This window comes from Halichoeres trimaculatus, unplaced genomic scaffold (assembly GCF_033239565.1).
Source record: "Halichoeres trimaculatus isolate MK-OKI-2021-1 unplaced genomic scaffold, fHalTri1.1 fHalTri1_scaffold_20, whole genome shotgun sequence".
NCBI lineage: Eukaryota > Metazoa > Chordata > Actinopteri > Labriformes > Labridae > Halichoeres > Halichoeres trimaculatus.
Genome location: NW_027437198.1, coordinates 13,166,153 through 13,190,311, shown reverse-complemented (window position 1 = coordinate 13,190,311; position 24,159 = coordinate 13,166,153). Strand labels below are relative to the sequence as shown.

At 41.2% G+C, this 24,159-nt stretch overlaps 1 protein-coding gene across 1 annotated transcript in view; it reads right to left on the bottom strand.

Moving 5' to 3' along the window:
* Window positions 1-4,716: 4,716 nt before the first annotated feature.
* Window positions 4,717-24,159, bottom strand: part of grb2b (growth factor receptor-bound protein 2b) — a 41,663-nt gene continuing 22,220 nt past the window's right edge. The window contains exons 3-6 of the mRNA XM_074697001.1: window positions 18,835-18,932; window positions 9,648-9,770; window positions 8,911-9,079; window positions 4,717-6,856 (exon numbers count right to left, since the gene is read on the bottom strand). Coding sequence (XP_074553102.1) covers window positions 6,671-6,856; window positions 8,911-9,079; window positions 9,648-9,770; window positions 18,835-18,932 — 576 coding nt within the window. The 3' untranslated portion in view covers window positions 4,717-6,670. The remainder of the gene's footprint in view (window positions 6,857-8,910; window positions 9,080-9,647; window positions 9,771-18,834; window positions 18,933-24,159) is intronic.

Here is a 24,159-nt window from a genome sequence, read left to right as displayed (position 1 = left end):
AGCTGATGGATGTCTCTTTCACCATTTAGGTACACCCAGAAGGCTAGAAAGAAAGGGGGTGTGTCAGGAGGGCCGTGGAGAGCACCCAGGAAGCCGAGTGGCTCTGCTCCTGGACAGCAGGCGGCAGAGAGGTGCTTGACCTAGATTTGCTATCATTTTGGTTCAGTACAAATCATTGAATAAGAGACAGCACTTGTCATTGTGAAAATTATTTATAAAGTCCAAATTATTTTATTGAAATCCCTGTTAACATTGTCACCTGGTTCTACATGACTTTGCATCCTTGTTCACAGTCCAGATCATATCGTCTTTCTCTCCCACAGACTATACATGACTCACGGCCAAGCAGCCCAGGACCCTGAAGTACACAGGGTCAGTGAGTGTGTTTGCCTCAGACTTTTAAAAGAGTTTGACCAAGCACGCAACAGGCCAAAGGACACAAAGGGGAGAAACATGCCCATCCCTCAGTCGATTGTCAGCGTCTACGGCCACATCAAACAGCTGCTGGAAGACAGCAGGGCTGTCCTGAACCAGACCAACTTGGTTCTAGTGCCAGTCAACAACACCACAGTGTCTTCATGGTGTGTTATTTCATTTACCTTTCTCAGAGAGATAAGACATATTATAAAGATTTCATCTCAAGAAAAACCTCCAGGGGGAGAGGCTCACATATGTAAAATAATGAATGTTTGTCTTGCAGGCTGCTTAGAAGGGACAAGAGGAAGGACAGGGACATGCTGCTGCAAGGCACTGTACTTCCTGAACAGCTGCACCTGGCCAGAGAGTCTCTCCCTGCAGTGAATACACTTCCAGCTGCCCCTGTGCAGCATGCACATGAACCAATGAAATTTGAGGAGCCAGAAAACCATGAGGGGGAAGCTTTCCCCCGCCAGCGCGCTCTGGCGGCAAACAAGGCTGTTTGCTATCCGACATTTTCACCCTCTCCGTTTGCCCCACAATTCCAGCAAGCTCCTCCATTCCAGCACTTTCCTCCATTCCAGCAAGCTCCTCCGTTCCAGCACTTTCCTCCGTTCCAGCACTGTCCTCTGCCCCAGCACTTTCCTCTGCCCCAGCAAGCTCCTCTGCCCCAGCACTTTCCTCTGCCCCAGCAAGCTCCTCTGCCCCAGCAAGCTCCTCTGCCCCAGCACTTTCCTCTGCCCCAGCAAGCTCCTCTGCCCCAGCAAGCTCCTCTGCCCCAGCAAGCTCCTCTGCCCCAGCAGTTTCCTCTTCCCCAGCAAGCTCCTTCTCACCAGCAGTTTCCTCTTCCCCAGCAAGCTCCTCTGCCCCAGCAGGCTCCTTCTCACCAGCAATCTTGCCTTCCACCTCAGCCAAGGCAACGTGCCTGGAGACTGCATAAAGCTGCTCAGGAGGATCAGGAGCTAGTGGCAAGGGGGGAACCACCACGAAAAAGGCTGGCAAAGGAACAGTACCACTACAGCTGCAAGGAGTGTGGCCAGGCAAAAAATAAATGGACTGGACACACCCAGCTGAAGGGGCGGTGGTACTGTCCTGCCTCAGGACTGACATTGGATCAGTGGAAGAACAGTTTGTAACAGTTGCTTTTATTGTTTCTTTGTTGCCAGCTGTGACAAAAAAATATATCAGGGATTGCTGTTACTGTTTACAGTTCGTGTATCCGTGTGTAATTTTTGAAAAAAAAATGTGGTTCTGGCTACACATATACATATGTGACATATATGACACATATTCTGTAAAATGATTGTTTCTGTCTGTCTGTCATTCTGTCATTTGTCTGTCTGCCTGTCATTCTGTTATCTGTCTGTCTGTTTCTGTCTGTCATTCTGTCATCTGTCTGTCTGTTTCTGTCTCTGTCATCTGCCTGTCTGTTTCTGTCTGTCTGTCTCTTTCTCTCCATCATCTGTCTGTCTCTCTACATAGCCTGTCTCTCTCTTCCTGTCTGTTCACAGAAGGTTCCCAGTTTTAACAATGTTGTAATAAAGTTCAGTTTATTTGATCCAAGAACAGCCTTCATGTTTTATTTGATTTCTTTCTGGAAAACAGGACAGTATCATCATTAAATGTGATTGTCAAAACTAAAGCCAGAATAACTTGCAAAAACATAAACCTTATATGATGCACTTATGCCTTGTCATAGATATACTTTATATACTTTATAGGTGGTATACTTTAACACGCATCATATCTGTGTGTGAAGGGAGAGAAAGAGATGAAGCAGCAACCCTACTTACTACATAGCTGTGTTGTGGATTAATTGTATTTACATATTTCTGATAGCTTCATAAACTTGTTTTACTTATTTCTGACCTGACCAACATTGGTTTATCCTTATTGACCCGTTTATTTCAACCCAAACACAACTAGAACTAGTTTGGTTAGAATGTCCCAGCCCAGATTCGAACTCACAACCTTGTGTTTTCAGGTCCCCGTCTCATCCTCTTCGTCTTCTTTCTCCTCTCTCCTTTCCCCCCTCTTCCCCCCCTCTTCCCCCCTCTCCCCCCTCTTTTTCCCCCCTCCTTGCAGTCCCTTTTGCCCCATTTTTGGCCGAGTGGTTAAGGCGATGGACTAGAAATCCATTGGGGTCTCCCCGCGCAGGTTCGAATCCTGCCGACAACGTGGATCTCTTTTGGCCATCAATTACTGATTTCGTCACGTTTCTTTAAATTTTAAATTTCCACATATCGTGTCCACTTTTCTTTTATCTGTACAAGTAAAACGTGAAATTTCTGGCCGTCAATGCACCAAAGACTAAACCAACCATTTTGTTTTGTTCGGTTAACAATGAAACACCGCTCTCTACCGTTCATTTTCAGTCATTGCTTATACTCTATGACTTATTATTATATGACTTTGAATATAAGAAAATACCCTTAAACAAAACTCCCTTGAGGACTGAATTTATTTAGCTTTATTTAACATGTTCCTGTGTCGATAGACATGAGAAAAGAAGGATCTTAAAGTAAAAAGAAGTATCCATATGTCTTCATGTAATGCTATCTTCCTTCAGTAGGTGGCAGTAATGCATCATAAATGGCTAGAAGAAAGCAGAGTATGTCACTTGGACTGTTTCAAATCAAATTGTAGAAGATTGGGGAAAAAATATTTAAATTGAATGTTTCTTTTTTCTCTCTCTTTCTCAAACAGAGAAATTGCAAGTATAATTCATGAATCTCAAAAGACAATTCACCACATGAGAGGAAAACGTCTCAAATATAAAATACTGTGAATTATTTTATTTTCATAAATAGTTGTAGAATTCACAGATTTTTTACAAGGCTCCAGTGAAATGTTTTCTTATGTTCTTAAAATGCTTTTGTGGATGATCCATGGTCTGCAGCAGTAAGAAGCTGGCAAAATTGTGACAATGCATCATCCCTGTGCCCATTTACAACTTTTGAATTTATAACCCTGAAAGCATCAGTGTAAATGGTGCAGCCTCTACACACAAAAAAAATCTCTGTATTCAATTTAAAAAACGTCTCCTGCTACCGAGGATTAACAGAGACCAAAAGTTTAGATTATCAATATATGTAAGAGGATCAAAAGGAGAACTGGAGCAGCCTGGTGTCTTTCAGGAATAAAATACATTCCAGATGAGAGGGTAAGAAAAGCGTCAGAGCTGATGTAACAGTCTCAGTGACAAAATTGGAGGCAGCAGCTTAGAGAGGAGGGGTAAAGTGGCTTTGTGAGTGCTAAAAGTCCACATGTGGAGCAGACAGTGCACCAGACCGTGGCTAACGTAATGTTAAAGATCTCACTGAGCTGCAGCACAGAGCTGCAAGCAGAGACGCCCCGAGGCTGCTCTTCAAGAAATGAAATCATCAGCTTCCTCTTCACTGCTTTGACAGCTCAACACATGCACTTCTTCAGCATGTGGATACAAACAGAGATAGTGAGGGGGGCGGGAGGAGAGGTTTCATGAAGAAATGTGCTCAGACGTATCACACAGGCGTAAAGTCCCACTCACTCTGGAGGAATTCCTCCTGATGGCAGGAGGAAGATGCTATTTCTGAGGTCTGTCCTCACTCTTCGAGTCAAAGACGGTCTGCTCAGATCTTTCTTATTATATTATTCAACACAATGCTGGAACATCCACCCTGAGTCTTTAGCTGTGTCTGCATGGGAGAGATCTTCTGAGGATGCCTGAAGCAACACTAGTGTTTCTGACACCTGTTCTTGCATGAAATAAGAACAGTCAGGGGGTTATGTGCAGTTCAAGCTGGGATGTATTTTAAAAAGAGAGTCCTGGGATGAAGAAGGTCTAAGATTAAAGCAAATGACGCAGCTCTAAAATCTTGGTGGAAGTGCCAACAAACAGATCCTTCATCCACAGATGAAAAACAATCTGTGCCTCCGTCTGTGTTAAAAGCAACACCAACTCTGCCAAAAGTCAGAGTGAGTTGAGACAAATGAGTTAGCTTCTGTTGCTCCTTATCTTGCAGTGATTTTTGCACAACATACATTACAGAAACACATTTCTCCCTGGAAACTTCAACAAAACCCCAAAACCAACACTCTAAAAAGTGCAAAAAATACAAAAAGTAATTGTTTTAAAATGAAGAGCTTCCCAAACACACATAAAGAAAGAAGTTGTGGAGATAGATAATCTGATCTGCTTCTTCCTCTGCAGAATCTGCAGCCTGCTTGATGTGACGGAGAGACCACAAATAAGGATTCTCATTTTTTAATAATTGCATTTTATTAATTGAAAAAACAAAAAAACAAATGCAAATAAAAAAGAGCAAAAACAAAACAGTATCATTAGGTAAGACAAGGCAAGAGACACTTAAATAAGAAGAGTTCCATGTTGGTGAGGAGAAAGGTGAAGGCGGGGTGATGTCAGGGAGGTTGGGTATGGAGGGGGGCGGCTTTATCGGATGGGACAGGTTGGATTATGTACACTGTTTCTCACTGCAGGACTGGCAGGCCCCTGTAAAGGGAGGGGGGCTCAAAGTAGCAGGTCGGAGACACTGAAACACCAGAGAGAAAGGCACTATCCAGAGAGAACAAGAAAAACGGAAACCGAAAGAAAAAAAACAAAACACACAAACACGGTAAACAAACACGCACGCACGCTGAGTGACTGGACCAGAAATCAAAATGTTTGACAAAAAAGTGCTTGACCACACGCCACGTTGGACACAAACAAAAGGAAAATAACTTTTACATCGTTAACGCTGATCTCTCGACTTTTAGCATAAAAGACAATCTCTCAGTTTTCTGAACTGTTAATCTGTGCCAGCTGCAGATCTGCACCGGTGATTACACAATGTGATTATCCAAACTCAGCCTCTCTGCTACGTGCAGGTATAACAGGGAGGAGAGCGTCTGCGTATGCATGCATGTAATGACTGTTTGTGAATATGCATGTTAACTACCTGTACACATCCTCATACACCATCTCGTTATAAATGAATATCGACAACATTACTTTGTTTTCAGCATGTCTTTGTGTTTTTTATCCCTTGCATGGTTGTGTAGTTCAGTTCTCCGACCTTGCTTCCCTCATGTTAATAATGTCTGTGGACTCAGTCAGCTACATTCACTGCCCAAGTACAATGGCTGCAATAAATACATTGGCTTTGAAAAGGTGGCTGACCTTTATACAGGGCGTTGTAATACAACAGCTCTTGCAGCATTCGTGGCTCCACCTGCTGGTCAACGTTAGCTTCCTGACACGTTTAGGTTTCTTTCAGAGAACTAACTACTCTCCTTACATTAGAAACAAGAGAAACCTCTTCAAATGGAACTTATGACCCCTTAAATTTCATGCTGTCTTTATCTGAGAGCCCTCAGATTCAGAAGAAAAAAAAATAACTTGACTGACAATTCAGCACATTCTAGAGCTACTAGGTCTTATCCAGACTAACAAAAGATTGAACATAATTTACAAATGGAAAAAAATACAATTTGTGATGAGAGGTAAAACAGACAAACACATACAAATATATAATATATATTCTTAAAAATGGATTCTCTCTATAGTTGATTTATTTATACAGCCAGCGGCTGATGTACACTGCTCACGTGCCAATGATCTTAAACATGGAAACTTGCTGCTCTGTAGATTGCATCATTTTTGTCTCTCTCGTCTTTTTTGTACATTTTTTAAAACCATTTCTTCTTTTTTATATTTTTAACTTTTCTTTTTTTCTTAAAACAGAGTTAGGATTCATCGGTAGGCATTTCATTTAGGTGATTAAAACAACATGCGGCAAAGGAAGAGAAAGAAGACAAAAGAAAGGCAGAATGTTAAGAAGTTAAGGAGAGGACAGAAGCAGCTGTGGGAGCGGTAGAATCATTTGGTTATCTTCACGGTTGGTGCACTACTCTTTAGTTTCTCTGCATTTAGATTTCCCTCAAAGACAGTTCGATCCTCAGCGAGGCGCTCACCAGGGGACGTGAACATCCTCAGCACGAGGAAAAGTTGATTTGCTCAGCTGCCACCCACACAGCGACGCCTACGACAGCTCTACTCCTGCTCTTTCTCTCTCTTGGTTGTTTGCCTTCTTCCTGTCTGCTCCTGTCATCGTGGGATGGCGTAGAGGGGTGGAGGGGTGGTTTTTTAGGGGAGGGGGGGTTGGGTTGGGGCTGATGAGATCAAGAACAATGATGATAATGATGGTGGTGGTGATGGTTGCTGTTGTTGTGACGGTTGTTGTTGTTGTTGTTGTTTAAATGGTCTGACTGTTTACATATTCCGATTGACAGGCGTGACGTAGTTGCGGGGGAACATGCCCGTTTGGCCGTGGCAGCCTCCTTTCCACCAGTTGGGGTCAGAGTTGTCCAAAACTTGGATGAAGTCGCCGCGTCGGAAACCCAGCTCTCCTTCCTCTTGCGGGTCAAAGTCAAAGAGCGCCTGCACGTATGTGGGATGCTGTGGACACAGGAGGGGGAGACAGGTGAGCAAAGTGTGACGAGGCGAGGGGATAAAAAACACTGAATCACTCACAGGAAGAGTGGCTAGACTCTGGTGACAAAACAGGGACTTATGCAAGGCTGTATGTCACTAATTCTTATTAAGGGACGTAAAAGACATCATGCTCAGAGACCATACAAAATAAACAAGATGACTCTGAAAGTAATCTGACCAATAAATTCTGCACAAGCTTCTCACTTTATGTGCAGTGACAGCACAAAAACTGAGATGTGCATTTACCATCGTGACACCAAATGTGATATTTTCTTGTGAAACACTTTTACCAATGTGGTGCAACTCTGTCCATTGGAAGACACAGACTACAAACTTCACATCTCTACAAAGTCTCTCTGCCTGCCTGAAGCGCTTCCTTGATGCCTGAATTTGCAGCTGTCTGTCTTTCTTTTACATGTTCTTTGAAGTTTGTGTGTTTTTGACTTTGCATAATTTGTTTTGGCTTCTTGTAAAAAGGTTTTATCTTTGCACGTGTTACTTAATCTGCATGACTAATGAAGTTGCAGGCTGTTTCTTCCACTTGAAGCTTGAAACGTGACTCGATGTCACAGAAACTTAAAAGGCATATCATGACTTTCTCACACCCTTTAATGACACTGATGTTTAAGTTAACAGCACTGTTGATGTTTCTGAAATGATAACTTCAGAGGTTGAAAGGACTTCTGTGGCTGCTCTCAAATCTTTTCTGGACCTTGCTTCCCATCTTGATAAGAACTCTCTCTGCTGCCCTCGCTATCTGATTCAGACATTTCTCTACATCTTCTTACCTGCAGCTTCTCCTCATCTCTTTCCTTCCTGCACATTTTTCCTGCAGCTACCAGCTTCTCTTTAATAGCTTGCTTTGCTCTGGCCGTTCACGTCCAAACTCGCAGGAAATCCTAAGTAATCTTCTCAGCTCTCAAAGAGAAGCCGTGGTTTTGCTTTGCATTTTGATATTTAAGTAGGTAAGATGAGCTGAGCTGTGAATGCTGCTGTCTTTACCTACAGATTCAAATAACAATGGCACTTTCATGGCAATACAACTTATTTTTTTATCATTATGTTTCCGTCAAAAAGATAATTTATCATTGATACAGCAACTTTTTTTTTTAACATAATGTTCGATTTCAGTTTTTGGACTAATGTGAGTAACGGTAGCTTTAAGAGACAACTCCATTAGGGGAAAAGCTTTGACGCAGCTACGCAGGTCAGTTGAAAACTTTCCGGCAGCGGAGTCGCACGGTTTTCATACCCTGTCTGTGTCTGGCTATATCCTACCTGTATTTTTGGTAATGCTGAAGGAAAAGTCATCCTTTTGGAATTTATTGTGACACTTTAGGAATAAACTTGTGTTTTTGACATGCAATGATGTCAAGTCGATAAATGCGACTATACACGAGGAGACACGCGTGTACCAAGACTACCAGCTAGATGAAATAGTTTTGACTCTTATAAAAAACATATCTGACATTTTGCATCACCTTCTGAGGCCACAGAGGAAACAATGCTGTGCACTTGTGACCCAGTCATTCAGATCATTTTGGGGGTTTTGTTATTTGTGTCTGAATTTATCAGAGCATGTTATTCAGTGGAGTTTAATGATAGGTGGAGAGCACATTAAATAAGGTATTTGCATATTCAAATGAATTCTCAGAACAGTACACATGGTTTCACACGTCATCCTGCCCCTTCACAGAGCCCACAATTCTGCTGTTATACTCCATCTCCTTCCCCACCCACCCACACACAAACACAAAAATAATACCTACTGGGTCCAGCATGTGGAGCTTTTTTACATTTCTTTAACCATCAGAGAGATGTAGAAAACTGGAAGCTTCAGAAATGTTATTTTAACCTTTAGTTAAGCGATAGTCATAGTCAACATGAGCAGGTCTGGGTTTTAAAAGTTCAATTCATTCATCCTATTATGCCTTTAAAGATACTCTCAATAAAGCACATTCTTTGTTAATATTTCTGTCTGCCGTTTATTTTTGGGGCCTGTTTGTGTCCGATCTTACCTGGGGAACCTGCTCTATGTCTCGCAGGAAGATCTGCTGATTGCGTGAGACTGAGGTGGAGCGGTGGTAGTCCACCAGCTCGTTGAGGGAGTTAAACTTCACCACCCATAAGAAATACTTTCCAGCTCCGTCACGAAGAACCTTGAAGTGCTGCACATCATTTCCAAACCTGGACAGGGTCACAGAGAGAGAAACGGTTTTGGAGGGTTATTAAGGAGGCAAATGAAGCTGAAAATGCAGATGATAATCTCTCTTATCAAGTGTTCAAGGTGTGTCTGTCGCGTGTTAGTTAGCCAGCACTGATTGTCAGCCTGTCACAGGCTCGGCTGATTCATTTGACTAAGTGGACTCGGACTGATCCAGACAGAAATGAAGATCTGTGTCTGAACAGCCACTTTACATATAACCTGCTGTGAACTTGTGACATTTTTGGAAAGGTCTGAAATGGGAGAGTCAGAGAAGAGGAAATGAGTCTTGTGCGTGTCAGCTAGAACGGGAAGTACAGAGAGAGCTGGCGCTCAAACTCTACTAACAACAAGACCAGCAGGGGGCAGCAGTGAGGCTTGACAGGAATAAGGAAGAGGCAGAGCTGATGACTCAGATAAACCAGCTATGGAAACTTCTGAACCTGATCAGTTGTGGGGGAGCTGAGCACTGATATGAGGATAATGTTAAACTGTATTTATAGAGTACAGTGTGAGTGTGAATCATGTTTTGCTCGCTGTGCTGCTGCTCACTTCACAGAGAGGGAGAAGTCTCCCGGTGCACTCTCGCTCTCTCTGATGAGGAAGGCGCCGTCGTGCCTCTGTTTGTTCAGCATCTCCTCTGCTTTGGCCCGAGGAATCTTCCCGAAGAACCACCTGAGGGAGGCAGGAAACAGGTAGGAGTTAGGATGAGCTGAGCACTCCAAAAACAGAAAACTGCAGCCTGGCTTTGAGTCCCCACATCTGAAGGTTTCACTGTGAGATCCGCATCTAGCTTATTATGCCAGCTGTCAAAATGTAAACTAGAAAAGCACTTCCACCTCCACCAAGCATACTGTGATTGTCGCCAACTCTTTAGTCCTACTTTAATGTTATACTCCCTTTCAGCAGACCGTCTGCTACAATTTGGTGTTAGTTGCAGGTTTGTACCATAATTTGTTTCCTGACAGTGTTAAAAATGATGATGACCCAGTACATATTTAATATTCAGGATCTTAGTATCCAGAATATTGGCAAGATCTGGATCGTCCTTATACATTTGTCAGAAATTTTGGCAACCTTGTTTTTTATTGTTTTGCAAAGCAATCTGACCATTTATTGTAGACTTATATACACATATGGTGAAAATGGCCCTATCTCACAATGAAAAAGAATCCTTTAAAAAAAATCCTGGATACAGGCGGTGATCCAGATCACCTCCAAAATTTAATCACTTTAATTTAATCCAATTTTGAACATTTCCTGAAAATTTCATCAAGATCTGTTTGTTACTTTTTGAGTTATGTTGTTCACAGACAAACAGACAAACTCTCCCCAAAACATAACCTCCTTGGTGGAGGTAACAAACCAAACGTGGACAGTGTAAGGATGCATCTTGCAAAGTATCTCCACATCTTAAGAAGCATCAGAAAAGGGGGACAAATATATATATATATATATATATATATATATATAAAAAACATACAACAGTAGTTCATCATTTGAAGACCACACGAGCCCACAGACTGCTGAAAGTCTGTGTGGGTGTAGTGCCAGTACACGGTCCTGTGGCAACTAAAACTGCTGTGGTTCAAAGTTGAATTCCCCGTTTTAACCCAAAGACAGAAATAGGTCGTCATTTGAATAAACGCTCTGTTGCATTCAACACCAAACCTCAGTTGCAAAAATGTCAGGAGGTTCAGTGTTTAATGTGTTAACAGAATCTGGTGGTTTGCAAATTATTTGACCTATCAGGGATGCTGATGTGAAATGTGAGCCTGTTTCTTGTCCTCTTTGGAGCGGAGGTCACAGCGTCCATGATTTCCAAAAAGAATGTCAGATTCAGATTTTCTGCTGATGACTTGTTATGTAGAAGGTTTTTATGATATGAATAGTTTTATCACCCTTGTTCTTGGTGGGCCAAATGTGAAGCCACTGAGGACTTCAGCTCTTTAGTTTGTCTTCAGTGGAAATAGAAACTGCTCACTATTTCCATCTGGGTTTCCGTTATCCGGTAATTACTGGACTTTGACCGGTAAAATCTGCCAAAGTCCAACATATTTCAACTCCATGGGTCAAAATGTCTGGTGAAAAATATTCCCTCTTATCTTTTATGGATAGGTCTGGATTATGTGGAACAAAACTTTTTTTTTTTTTTCAGGCGGTACTTAACTTGTAGCACGGGTTTCATTTACTCCGACAAAGCGCGCAGAACAACAACAATACAGTGGGAGACACATGTCGAAACAGGCAAAACTTGAAGACTTTTTTTACTAAACAAAATAGTTCAGAGGAGAAAGATGGTGGTGAGGCCGAAATCCCGGAGGCTGCAGCAGATGATGTCTTGCCTCCTGCCGAGAAGAAAAGGAAAAGTCGGTCGTTTCGGACCGAATGGAAGCTTCTGCTGTGCAATATTAATTTTAGTTTAGCCAATTGAGTCAGTTGATGGCACTCATTTTATTTGATACAGCCTATGCTTTAAAAGAAAGTTTTATAAATTGACATGCTTTGATATTATTCTTATATGTACGTCTTATCATTATAAGTCCTTAACGTAAAGGTGAGGATCCTTGTAAACTTAATGGCATGACCTTAAAAGCACCAAATTAGTTGCCTTAACAAATTTTGTTAGTAGGCTAAATAATGTGAAGACTTATAAAATATAACTTCCATGAGGCTATTCACTCATGCAGTGACAGATCACCCTATAGAGCCCAAATATCATAGTCGCTGTTGAGGTGGGGATCCTAACTGTCATTATTCTGGAGCTGTCCGCAGGACTCCGCTGTTTGACTCCTCATTACCCGTTGATGCACAGTGCAGAGTTTTATAATCAGTTTTTGGAATCAGTCCACTCAGGTTGTTACACAACTTTACTTTGAATAAAGAACAAATGTTTCCACTACCAAATTATTTATGTTTTTAAATCGCTTTGTCATGTATAGCCACAATGATTACATTGATCGAAAATAAACCCCCACTTAATAACAGGAATAGATTTTTTTTACAGGCTTGCTTTGCAGGTGAGTAGACTTTATATATAAATGTCCTGATCTTTGGGCATATCTTTGAATAAATTCCCCTACCACTCTATTGAAATTTAGTCCGCACAAAATTTGACAGGCTAGGGCGGGGCCCTTTGAAAACCTGCCGGTCACGTTGTCCGGTGTCATTTTTTTAAAGCGGAAACCCTGATCTCCATGTGTAACTATACAGAAGGGGAAATGGTGCTTATGATGCAAAACAATATACTGCTTTTATACAGCTTTTTGCGTTTGCGTCAGGCCATCCCCATGTTTGTTTACACCTCTGAGCATTTTGCAGTTTAGGTGCAGAGTCTGTGGCCTGAGGGAGGAAGCTGCAGAGGACTGGGTGTGAACATGCAGACATGACACCTTCTACCCACTGACTCCAGAGCCACAGGTGTGGACACCGTACTAACCACTGGCCCACCAAACCACCTGGTGTTGACAGACAATCAGCCACATTACAGAAAGAGCTACAATTATTTCAGCTAAGCTTTCTGGACAACACACACACACAGAACACATTCTCTGACACCAAGAAGACAAACAATAGTTCATGTTCACACTAGGAAGTGAAGACAAAGTTAAACAAGCAATTGCCAGTCATATAAAGCTGCAGTGTAACTCCATGTAGCAGGAAGTAGATTAGTCATTATCTAATTATAGTGTCAATAAAGCTAACACACACTGACACACCAGCAAAGAGGTTTTGTTCAAGGAAATGCTACCGACATGCCCGAGCTTCTGTGTTTTAATCTCTGAAACAAAAAGATGTTCAAGTTTTAATTACCTTAAAGTGGTATGAATGTGTTTTTAGCTGCGTGTTAGTGATATTTCACTGAGAGAGGAAGGAACAGAGAGACGAGGAGATTGAGGGAGGGGAGACAAAGCGAGCAAAAGCTCTTTACGGGTGTAAATAATTAAAAAGTACAGTCAGCCAAAAGATGACATCTTGGCTCTTTTACACGAAGGTGAAAATCAATAATGAAATGGCTAACTCTTGATCCGCTTAGCGTTGGTGGCAGCAAAGCCAGCAGGCTCACCAAGTCTCTCTTCCCTGTTTGATAGAGGTGATAACAGAGCCGCCGTCGGCTGTCGGAGGAGGAAAACGACCAACATGACTTTCCATCGCACACACCTACACCTCAACCTCCACCAAGGCCTCCAGAGCCATCACTCCTATTTCTAGAAGCCCCACATAGCTAAGTGTTCGCAGCAACAACAGCATGTTAGTGTGAGCAGGGTGAGACGTGTGTGTGCTAACAGAGAGGGCTCTGACTCTGCAGCTCTCCAGTGTCTGCGGAGCTGTGTGGGAGAGTGCTGCTGTCAGATGGCACTTCATTGTCACCACAGTGGGGGACAGAGGCGAGCTGCGGGAGCTTCATGGTCCAGTTAGTACTGTGTAGTTCCTGTCATTTCTACCTCAAATAATTCAACGGTTTTAGTCAATATAATGCAACTTTCAGCAATTTAAGCGCCATCAAAAGCACCTTCTCAGACACAGCTTCAGTTTTAGACACTGAAATAACAGCTGTGCATCTTACTTTTGCATTTTTTGGTGAAGAGTGTTTTGTTCCAAGTAGTAAATGGTGGAAGTTACCCACGTCTACTTGACTCAACACTTATTTGGAAAAAACACCAACTTTTTATCGCTTTGAAAATTATTTTCAGGACTGTGGCAGTGGTTGGGAGCTGAATGCAGGTTAGGTGCAGGGTTTCAAAACTAAACTCAACAAAAGCTCAAAAACACAAACGTTTAATATATTTCTAGCACAGGCAGTCATTTTAAAGTTTCTCCTGCATCCGCAAAAACTTTTGTACAGTTAATATAACAGAAATGATAACCTTTTGTACATGATCCAGCCTACAGTTTTCAAATTTTTTTAAAAGTAATGCTCTTAAATTCACCAGCTGAGTTCGACAGGTTTGTTTGGGTCTAGGCCTGTCACGATAATCAATAAATCAATTAACCGAACGATAAATAAAAACGTCCTCGGTAAGTTTGCCAGCCTCGATAAACTGACACGTGCATGCATGTTTGTTTTCCTCCTCTCTTTTGACCAAAGAGGCTGAATGAGAAAATGGCTCATTACTTCTATCTTTCCTAACATCAGGGTGCATAGGTTCTCTAGCGGATTTAGCGGATTTATAGCGGAGTGAGCATCTGTCAAAAATGAGATCTTTGGGGTGAAGACGGGGCTGCTCGCGCGTACACACGGAGAGAGCTGCAGCAAGCGTCCTGAGGGGCAAGGAGGAAACACACGCTAATATGAGTGATGGCACAAAAGATACGGTTCTTAAGCCGCCTGCCACAGTCCCAGTGTGGGAATATTTAGTTTTTTATCAGAATGAACAAAGTGTGAGCTCATGAACACCAACGAGCTGATATGTCACATTTGTTTGAAAATAGTGGCGACGAAGAAGAAGAAGGGGAGGTGCAGCGGAGCCTTTGACAATCCGCTCTTACTGAGGCTTTTGGTCTGCAAAGTAAATAGAAATAAAAGCGCCAAATGGTGGGCGCTCAAAGACAGTTACATTGCCAAAGAAATGCAGCCCTTCAATACAATCGAAAGCCAGAAATGTTTAAAATGTTTGACAGACAGTACGGATTGACTGGGAAAAAGAACATGTTACAAACAATTCAGGAACTGCATAAACTCCCTTTTATTTAGGCTATAGTTTTTATTGTTCTTTTTTGTTTTTTTTGGAGTTTTGTTTTTTCCTTAGAGACAGGGTCTATGTTTACTTGTTTTTGATTAGTATTAATTATTATCATTGGCATGTATTTTTTTCTAAAAGAGAGTCCATTTCATTTTCATTGTATTTTTGTTCTCTTTCTTGTTTGTTAAATTTATTTTATTTTTTGTTTAATTTATTTTATCTAAAAGATCCTGACCTTTTAATTACAGTTATATACTCTTAAGAAATTAAAGTTTCTTGCTTTTGATATGGTGTACCCACTTTATTATCCCATTTATCATAATTACATCAATGAAAAAATGGAAAAAAAATCAAAATAGTATTGACAATAATATTGTTTATCGGCAATAATATTTTGGAAAATTATCGTCCAGCAAAAATTTGTTATCGTGACAGGCCTATTTGGGTGTGGAAAATTAATACAAGTTTGGAAAAAAAGACGGATAGTTTTTCTGTGAGAATTATCCTTAAAATATTGCTGCATTATCAAACCAGATTTGAGCCCAATATGTAACAGGTATGTCCAAAGTCAAAGTACCAGCTTTCGTCTATTGATGTACTGACGTTGGTACTGAAATGAATCATGCTCTAAATTATGGGTTCAAGTATATCTAGTAAGGTCTCACTAAACTATATTGGGACTGAGCATGGGCTACAAATGCGTTTAAATAAATGTGAGAGTTCAAAAAACACAGAGGACATGAGAATTTAAGTTATGAAATTGTGCAAGAAAGACAAAAAATGTGGCATAAAAATAATTCAGATGCACAATAAGAAATATTCGGGTCTAAAAATGTTGTTTGCCGTTCAGAATAGTCTTAAACCCATCATAGAAAAACAATCATGATAGGATGTCCACCCATATCACCCCCTTTATTGGCACAAATGTGACCCTCTTTGAAAAAGTTTTAACACCTCTGCTCTAAGGCCCCGTTTACACGGAGACTCCCGCAACGATTCTTCCTTTGCGTTTTCAAAAGCCACCCGCGTTTACATGAGGACGGCGTGAAAACGATCCGCGTTCATACGACTCCAGGAGGAGAAGTCTCCTCTTCTGTTCTTTCTTTTTCTGCCATTTTGTTGTGTGAGACGGTCAGCAATCCAACCATAACGCGCATTACCGCCACCTACTGGCTCAACTGGAAATGTGGCTGAGCGCGGAGCATTCACCTAAAACTGCGAGTGCGCATGCGGTGACGTCAGCGTTTCACCCTGAGACGCTCCGCTCTGTGTTTACACGAAGCTGGATGGAGGAGCGGATTCAGATCTTTCCACTCTGGGGAGCGTTTTCAAAAGTTTGCGTTTTCACTGAAAACGCAACGTGGTCTCGTCTAAACGGAAGGCCAAAACGCAACGAAATGTTTGCGGAATCGACCGTTTTCGGCGTTGTGTAAACGGGGCCTAAGGGACATCACATGTTCTTGTGTTTGCTGTCATCATGTGTGAATGTTTTTGGCAGAAAATCCTAAATTTAGCAGCAGAGTGTTCTAAATGGCTGCAACACTCCTGAGAACCCTGATTATAACAGCAATAATAAGAGTATTAGTGTTATAGATGCATGAAGTGCAGCCTAATATTGATTCTTCATAACCATAAAAAGAGACTGCACACACTGGAGCATCGCTGCACCAAACTCAACGACCTCCTCCTGCCAAAAGAAGGTGCATCAGATAGCAACCAAGCAGTGATGCAATAAGGTCAATATTCAATTAAGCGTAAGAGGCCTGGAGGACGTTAATAAAGAGAGAGCTAATCTGGCGCTGAATGCAGGTCCGGGGGTAATGTCCTTTAAGGATCCTGCCAGGCGTTCTCTAAAGTGGTTTCAGCCCAACACACTTGAGCATCACCAACAATCAAGTCTCATAAGAGCGACACTTCAAACCGATTCAACCTGAGGAGCAGCTGACAGTTAAAACGGCCTCAGAGGAAGAGGAGATAACAGAGAGGAAACACTGTTAATCTGCTGGATGTGAGGTTCTAATCTAATGCCCCGTTAGAAAATAATTTAAATCTGAATGTTGTTAAAAACTCAAACTATCAAGTCTTGTTTTTTTGGAAACAAACCTTGACCAACAAACTGATAACTATGAGGATCCAATGTGCTGGACTTAGATTTTACTGGTCTCCTTTGTGTCTTGTAAATGTTTTCTCACTCTGTTTTTCTCTTGGTCACCAAACACTGTGGCCAAAAGCTTTGATTGCTGCAAGCTCTTCCCATAATTACTGCACAAAACCCGTGGAAGGCTCACACCAAGCACCAATATTTTTTCCCAACGCCTTGGTTTCACTTCGCTTTTCATTTTACCTCTTCGTTCATGTTTCAACCAGGATTCAACTGTCGGGGTTTCATGTTTAGCTCCTGAACTGGTTTGCAACTACTCTTCACTTATTTCTCATGTGTTTCAGGTTTCTTGCAGCTAAACTTAATATTTGCTTTTGTTGAGTACTGTTCACACCACAAAAACTGCACATTTGCACTCAAAATCTCTTTGCATATTCCTGCAGCTGTGCAGTTCTTTCACTTCAGCTATTGACCACATTTTCCTCATATTATAGTGTTGCACATATTTGCATTCTTTATTCAAATTTTGCATCTGCTTCTGTTTTCTTGCGGCAAAATCACTGAATACAAGTTCACAACTTGTATGTGAAAACCAATAAAGAAATTTTGTGGTTTTGTTTCCAGGCTTGGCAAAGAAAAAAAACTTAAACACGTTGGAATTGAAGACTGTTAAAAAATGGGCGTCATCTGGCTTGGCGCAAAGTACAGTGGCCATAAAAACTGCTCCCCCTGGTGACTGGCTGCAGTATAGGTCAAAAACTCTGTCTCCCCTGTCATTCCATACCGGCTGTGGTCGAACTTTAAAAAATAAACACACCTTGCAGAAACGTTTCTCACACCTATATGATGTGGTGATATGAAGATATGAGTGGGCTGCATTTGTTCAAGTCCTCTTTTTTCAGAAAGTTTCTTTTCGAATTAGTTATTGGAGGTTAAAAACAGGGTTTTACATCCTGTTGAACTTTGACTGACAGCTGCCATTCTTGTGTCTTTTTTTTTTTTTTCGGGGATGGTAAGATACGTCAGGAAGGAGAACCAAGAAGAGATAAGACACTTGGGGAAAAAAAAAACAACAACTTATTTTTGTCACCTGGCTGCACTCAGATTCTCTCAGGGTCCCTTCCCAGATTCTGAACTGGGCTGGCTCTGGCTGCAAAATGGCGGCACCTCTGACTGGGGTATTTTGGCTTCAAAACTGCACAATGGTAAAAGGCAGAGCCACACTGTCCACCCTATGGTTGACACTTGTTGTAAGTAGAGCTGAAACGATTCCTCAAATAATTCGAGGTACTCGATTACAAAAAATAATCAAGTAGTTTTCTCCGCCTCGAGGAATCGTTTAATTTTAAAAAAGATCAAAGAGTGGTATTTCAAATAGAGCTGAGGCCATATTAAGAGAGTTTTCAGACCCCCCTAACTCTTATACAAAATAGCAACTAGCAACAAACCTAGCTTCTTTTTTGGAGTTTGGAGACTAATGGGTCATTCTACAAAACGGGTGCCATTTGGGTCTGCAACATTTGATGACATGTACAAGGCCCAAAAAATGTGTCAAAGTGTGTTTACAAATTTTGGAGCTACCAAAGCAAGTGCTCTTATTGACATGCTGTATCAGAAAATTCTTTTTCTTAAAGAGAAAAATTTTCATTAGAAAAATAACTGCTCTTTAACTAAACAAAAATGTATTTTATCCGATTACTCGATTAATCGATGAGATTTTCAGTGGAATACTCGGATACTCAAATATTCTATAGCTGCAGCCCTAGTTGTAAGTGTAATGTAAAATATGATTCATTGCTCCTTCTTTACACCCATAATGAGTTTTTTATTTTATTTTAATCATGTCAGAGTTTTTATGAACCCAAGCATTCTTGCAGGATTCCTAAGGAATGAAAGAAACACACATGCTGTATAAAGATGTTACATAAGACAAACCGGGATTGAGAATACTTACGGATGAGCTTTCATCTCTATGTAATTCTTGGGGATGAAGCCGTCTTTTCCGTTTAGCTCTGCCTTGTACCAGTTCTGATCACACTCTTCATTTAATACCTGAGAGGGAAAGAGAGAGAGGGAGGAAATCGTTTAGGTTGGTGCCACATAAAATGTCAACAATGGAAAGCAAGCTCCTAAATTTAGCTTTAAGCCATTTCCTTTAATTTCCTGTGACTGAAGGGGAAGGTGCGTGCACTGCATGTGGGATAACTGCTGCGTAAATATTGGGACACAGCAGAGGACAGCGGCAGACAAATACATGTTAACATCGAAACACTTTCAAAGATGGAGTCTAATGAGCAAGAGAGTAAATAAAGTGAGTGTGCCACTGAGTGACTGCTCACACACTCACACACAGACAGCTGTGAGGGTGTTCACACCTCATAAAGTGATGTACCACCTGCCATACACACCTGTACTGCAACCAGTGTGTCACATATTAATGTGCTTGAAGAAGTTTGTGCTGCAGCAACGACTCATCTTCTAAAAAAGATGATCCATTCATCTCTCAGCTGTAAAAACAGCCTCTTCCAGTGAATGTAACGCCACTAAATATTTACAGACTGATTGCAATTCAATGGGCAGATTTCTGCACAATGTCCTCCACTGCTGGAGTGCTGAAATACAGCAGAATTTCACATGCATTACAACACTATCACCACGGTATTTCAGTGGAAAACTGAGCAACAACCTTTAGTTATGTCACCTCCAGTTAAATGACGCTGCATAAAGAAGTCAAAGCGTCTCTTCTTAAAGCAAAAGGAGTCGCAGATCAAGCTGTCACTTTCTGGAGGAGCTTAAAGTAAAGCAGCAGTACGAGCATTCATCCCTCCGCTCTCAGAATGACTCAGTTTAACTCTGAAGATTCACACGAGTCAACTCTGCTAAAAGCAATTTCTCTTACTGTCTTTGATCACTGCTCATCTGAATAATTCATGGAAGGAAAGAAAAATTGGCAAAGGCAGCCACGCGATCCTTAATGGAGCATCACTGGGGAGATAACATCAGACACAAACACAGCCCGTGCATATTAGACTCAAACATTTCTCGCCATCCTGGTATTCTCCTCATCACACTCTTACTCCCACTCCTTCCTCACATCTCTAATGCATCATTTCCCCCTGACCCAGCCCATGACAGCTGGTCGATTGGCCCCATGTAGTGTGAGTGGCCCGTCCTGCTTGCTCCAGTGAGCCTGCAGAATGCCAGCTGTCACTGACCTTCTCCAGCTGCTAACCCCACACAAGACCGGCATTACAGGATCAGGGAGTGGCCTTGAACTGAAAACATGAGTAGGTCACAATCAGGAGAGGGGGTGTGAGTGTGTGTGGATGGGAAATAAAGTACAAACACTGTTGTACAATCGGGGGGAAGAAGACAGCTAATGTGGTGCACTCAGGGCCAAGACACAAACAAAGAGCCACAGCCTCCAGCTGCATGTTGACACACCAAACCAACCTTTAAGCGCTCACGTCTACAAAGGCTCACTGACCCAGCAGAGTGCCCACATGCAGCTCTTTACTTACACAAGCATCAGCATCATCAGCTTCTTATCTATTGTTTATGACTGATCAGAAGGCGGGAAGTTTGTGAGCAGCTCTGAGCTGCTGGGATGAGTACAAACATCACAAAAAGAGTGTGAAAAACACGAGTAGTTTCTGACAGGGTCTGAAAATCAACAGTGATGGATCCTGAACACCCATAACTAAACGTGTGCATTAAACAGTCTTAACATTTAAACATCTTCATCCCTGCTGGTCGGCACCAAGCTACAAGCTTCAGTCGTGAGAAATGAAGCCACACAGAATTGCAGAAAAACTGAAGTTCGTAGAAACCACATAAACACCAAGCCAAAATGCCAACTTTTAAAGCATTACTAAAAATATTTAGTCTGGTTCAAGAAATAGGTGTGAGTGTCTTAAGCCTTTATCGTAACATATTGTACATGGGTTGAGTTTTTTTATAACTCGTCAGGTTAGAGATACTAAGATCAGCAGTTTATCTCAGCTGACTGACAGGCGGGCATGCTGGAGCTGTTAGTGAGGAGGCTCAAAGCCTGCCCCATTTACGACAGGTTTCAAAACGCCTCAATGGAAACAGATGTGTGACATCACAGAGACTATGTTCATATTTTATACTGTCCATGCTCAGCATGACCATATTAGAGCCCGACCAATATGGAATTTTTGGGGCCGATGCCAATATCAGGGGCAAAAAAAAGCCGATATCCAATATCAACTGATACCCAATATATGGGCTGATATATATAATAAATTCATTGATATACTCAGGGTATATACTGTATATAATCACAAATCATTATAATACCCATATGATTTAAGACAGAGACAGAATACTATTAAAGTAAAACAAGGAACTTTAATTATAAAACTGTCATCATAAGAACTGTAGTGTAAACCAATGATAAATAAGAACAAGCTGTAAACACAATAATAAATACAGAAGTCAAACTGTAAACACAATAATAAATAAGTCAAACTTTAAACACAGTAAGTATTAAAAAAAATGTAAACACACAATGAGCAACTTAAACAACGTTAAAATAATATTAATAATAATAATGGATTTTATTTATAACGCCAAAATTATTTTAAAAACGCCAAAAAATGCCAAATTATAGTCTTACATTAGATAATGGTGGACGTGTGAATTAACAGTAGCATTAATCTCGGTTTATCTCACAAAAAAGCAACTAACACAATGTTAAAATGTTATTCTATAGTCTTACATTAGATAATGGTGGACGGAGGGGGCGGGCACTCGGGCAGTGTGCAGCCCAACACAGACACACAGTAACAGGAGCGACAGAATCTCGGAAATTTCTATAATCGGCTACATTTTGGCCGATGTCAATTAGGCAGGCATAATCGACCGATTAATCGGCCCGACCAATTAATCGGTCGGACTCTAGACCATATACAGGGCTCTAACTTTTTCACTGATAGCACTGGTGCGACCAACTGAGAAAGTTGGTGGTACCAGCACATGATTTGGTCCCACCCTTTATTCATTTATTTATTTATTTGGAGGGGGTGCGGTAACTCTAGCTATGAATTTGCAAAGTATTTTACCGTAAATATGAAGTTTGCAACAAGCACAAGCAGAGGCTGACAAAACAGGTTATTTCTTTTATGTAACTTTAAAGGAAGACAACAAAAATGTTTCTTAAGTAAAAGCAAAGGACAACAACAGGAATGCATGTGTTTACATGTCAGGGTTATTATAGATAACAAACACATTTTCATTGAAATAAAAAAGAAAAACAATAACTGAAATTCTCAAGTGAGTTTACAAAACTTAGATCAGCACTAGAATTATCTTTTGATTTATTATAACCAACTAACACTTTTTTAGTCACCTGAAAATGATTTTAGCAATCATTTAACCCTTTTCTTATCTAAAATCAGAAATTAGCAGCAGCTTCATACAAACGTTTTTAAGTTCTTTATTTGGCCTATACCTTTTTCTTGATTGCTTAAGTGGATCACTCGTTTCTGATTCTTGTTGATTTGGCATCGTTTAACACCGGATGCCCTTCCTGACACAACCCTCTCCATTTATCCAGGTCTGAGACCAGCACTGATAATTCACTCAGGGTTGGGTCTTGCTTGAGGACACTTCAGTGACTGCAGGAGCTGGTATCGAGCCCCAAACCTTCCACATCAGGGCTCGAAATTAACTTTTTTTCTTGGTAGCATTGGTGCTCCCAAATTCATAAGTTATTAGCACTAGCAGAGAGGCTAATAATGGTTCCTGGAACAGTTATTCACTTCTCTGAAGATTATTTTTCTTCTGATCACACTGATGCAACTAATTACATGTATAATTCGCACTGATAAAAAGTTTGTCGCATACGTGACCAAAATGGTTGTAGTTTTGAGCCTTGCACATGAAAGATGACAAATGAGTTGGGGTGGGAAAAAAATAGGTGTATTGAAGTATTTGGATTTTTTGTTAAACTATTTCAAATTGTGGGTATTTTTGTTCAAAAATCTTTTCTTTAGTTTTTCTTTTAAATCTAAGTCCTTCATTGTAACCTTTGTTCATGAGCTGGGTTGGAAAAAAGTTGAGATGTCAGATCCCTTAAATAATAAAAACTGACTCAAATGTATGTGATGTGTATTTTTTTGGAAAAATAGGGCACCTGATATAGTCTGTAAACATCATCAGCCTCATTCAATGTTTTCACATGGTTTTTAAGATGTCACCAATAAAATGCGCTGAAATCAAGTGGAGGGAGTGGAACATTTGTTTTAGTTTGTACTTCTTTTGACAACCAGCTTTTCATTGCACGTTGTATCTGGTCTTGAAATGTATGTTCGCCCAAGAGTTGCATCCTGTGTAAATTAAGCGGAATAACAGTTTTTTGTGATCAAAGATAACTTAATTTAAGATCACAAGCCAATAGATTGAAGCTGTCTATCCAAATAGAACAGCAGTGTGTGAAAAAGTGCATTAGGTCTTGTGGAGTGGTTGCCTTTGAGCTGACCTAAATGACCAAAATGCTAACAGCTCTTTGTGGCGGCTTTGAAAACTGAAAGAACGTCAGCCTGAGAGAAAAAGCAGAAATAAAATATTTGCTTGGCTGGCAGTTTTTTTAACCATTCAGAGAAGAGACAACCACAGCATTGTGACTGACTGAGCTCTGGTCTGTGTTCAAAGCACTGCCAACATTGTGCTCTTTCTCTCTCCCTCTCTTTCTCTTTTCCTCTCTGTGAAGATTTTTTTTTGTCTTTTTAATCTGATTGAGCCACAATAGTTGTAGGAGTTCCCATTTGAGAGGCTCAGGTCCAGCCTGGGGGATTATCTCCTCCACAGCTGCCACAGTAGACTCCCTCCTCCCCCCGTCTCGCTGCGTCTCACACACTAAAATATGACAGCAGCTCCTCCCACCAGCACATGTGTGACTGAGAGCACGGGGAGTTGTCATTCATGAGGGAGCTGTGTCCAACTTCTAATCCACTGCGTGTCTGTAAAACCATTATACAATACGATGAGTAAATCCATCCGATAAACAGGGCTGATGAATTTCACGTCATTAATCTTTGTCTCAGGATATCTGCTCTGTACATTGAGGGGCAACACTGCAGTTTATTCTCCTTAATGCAGTAGAAGTTTGTAAAGTAAAGACGCCTGAGGCTGTATCTGTTGTTGTGTCCTCACATGCCCATTCTATAGTTATTTTTAAGCCTTGTTCACTGTTTACACCACAAAGAAGCAGATTTCCGCTGTGTCTCTGCGTTGATTTGGCAGGGTGTCAAGT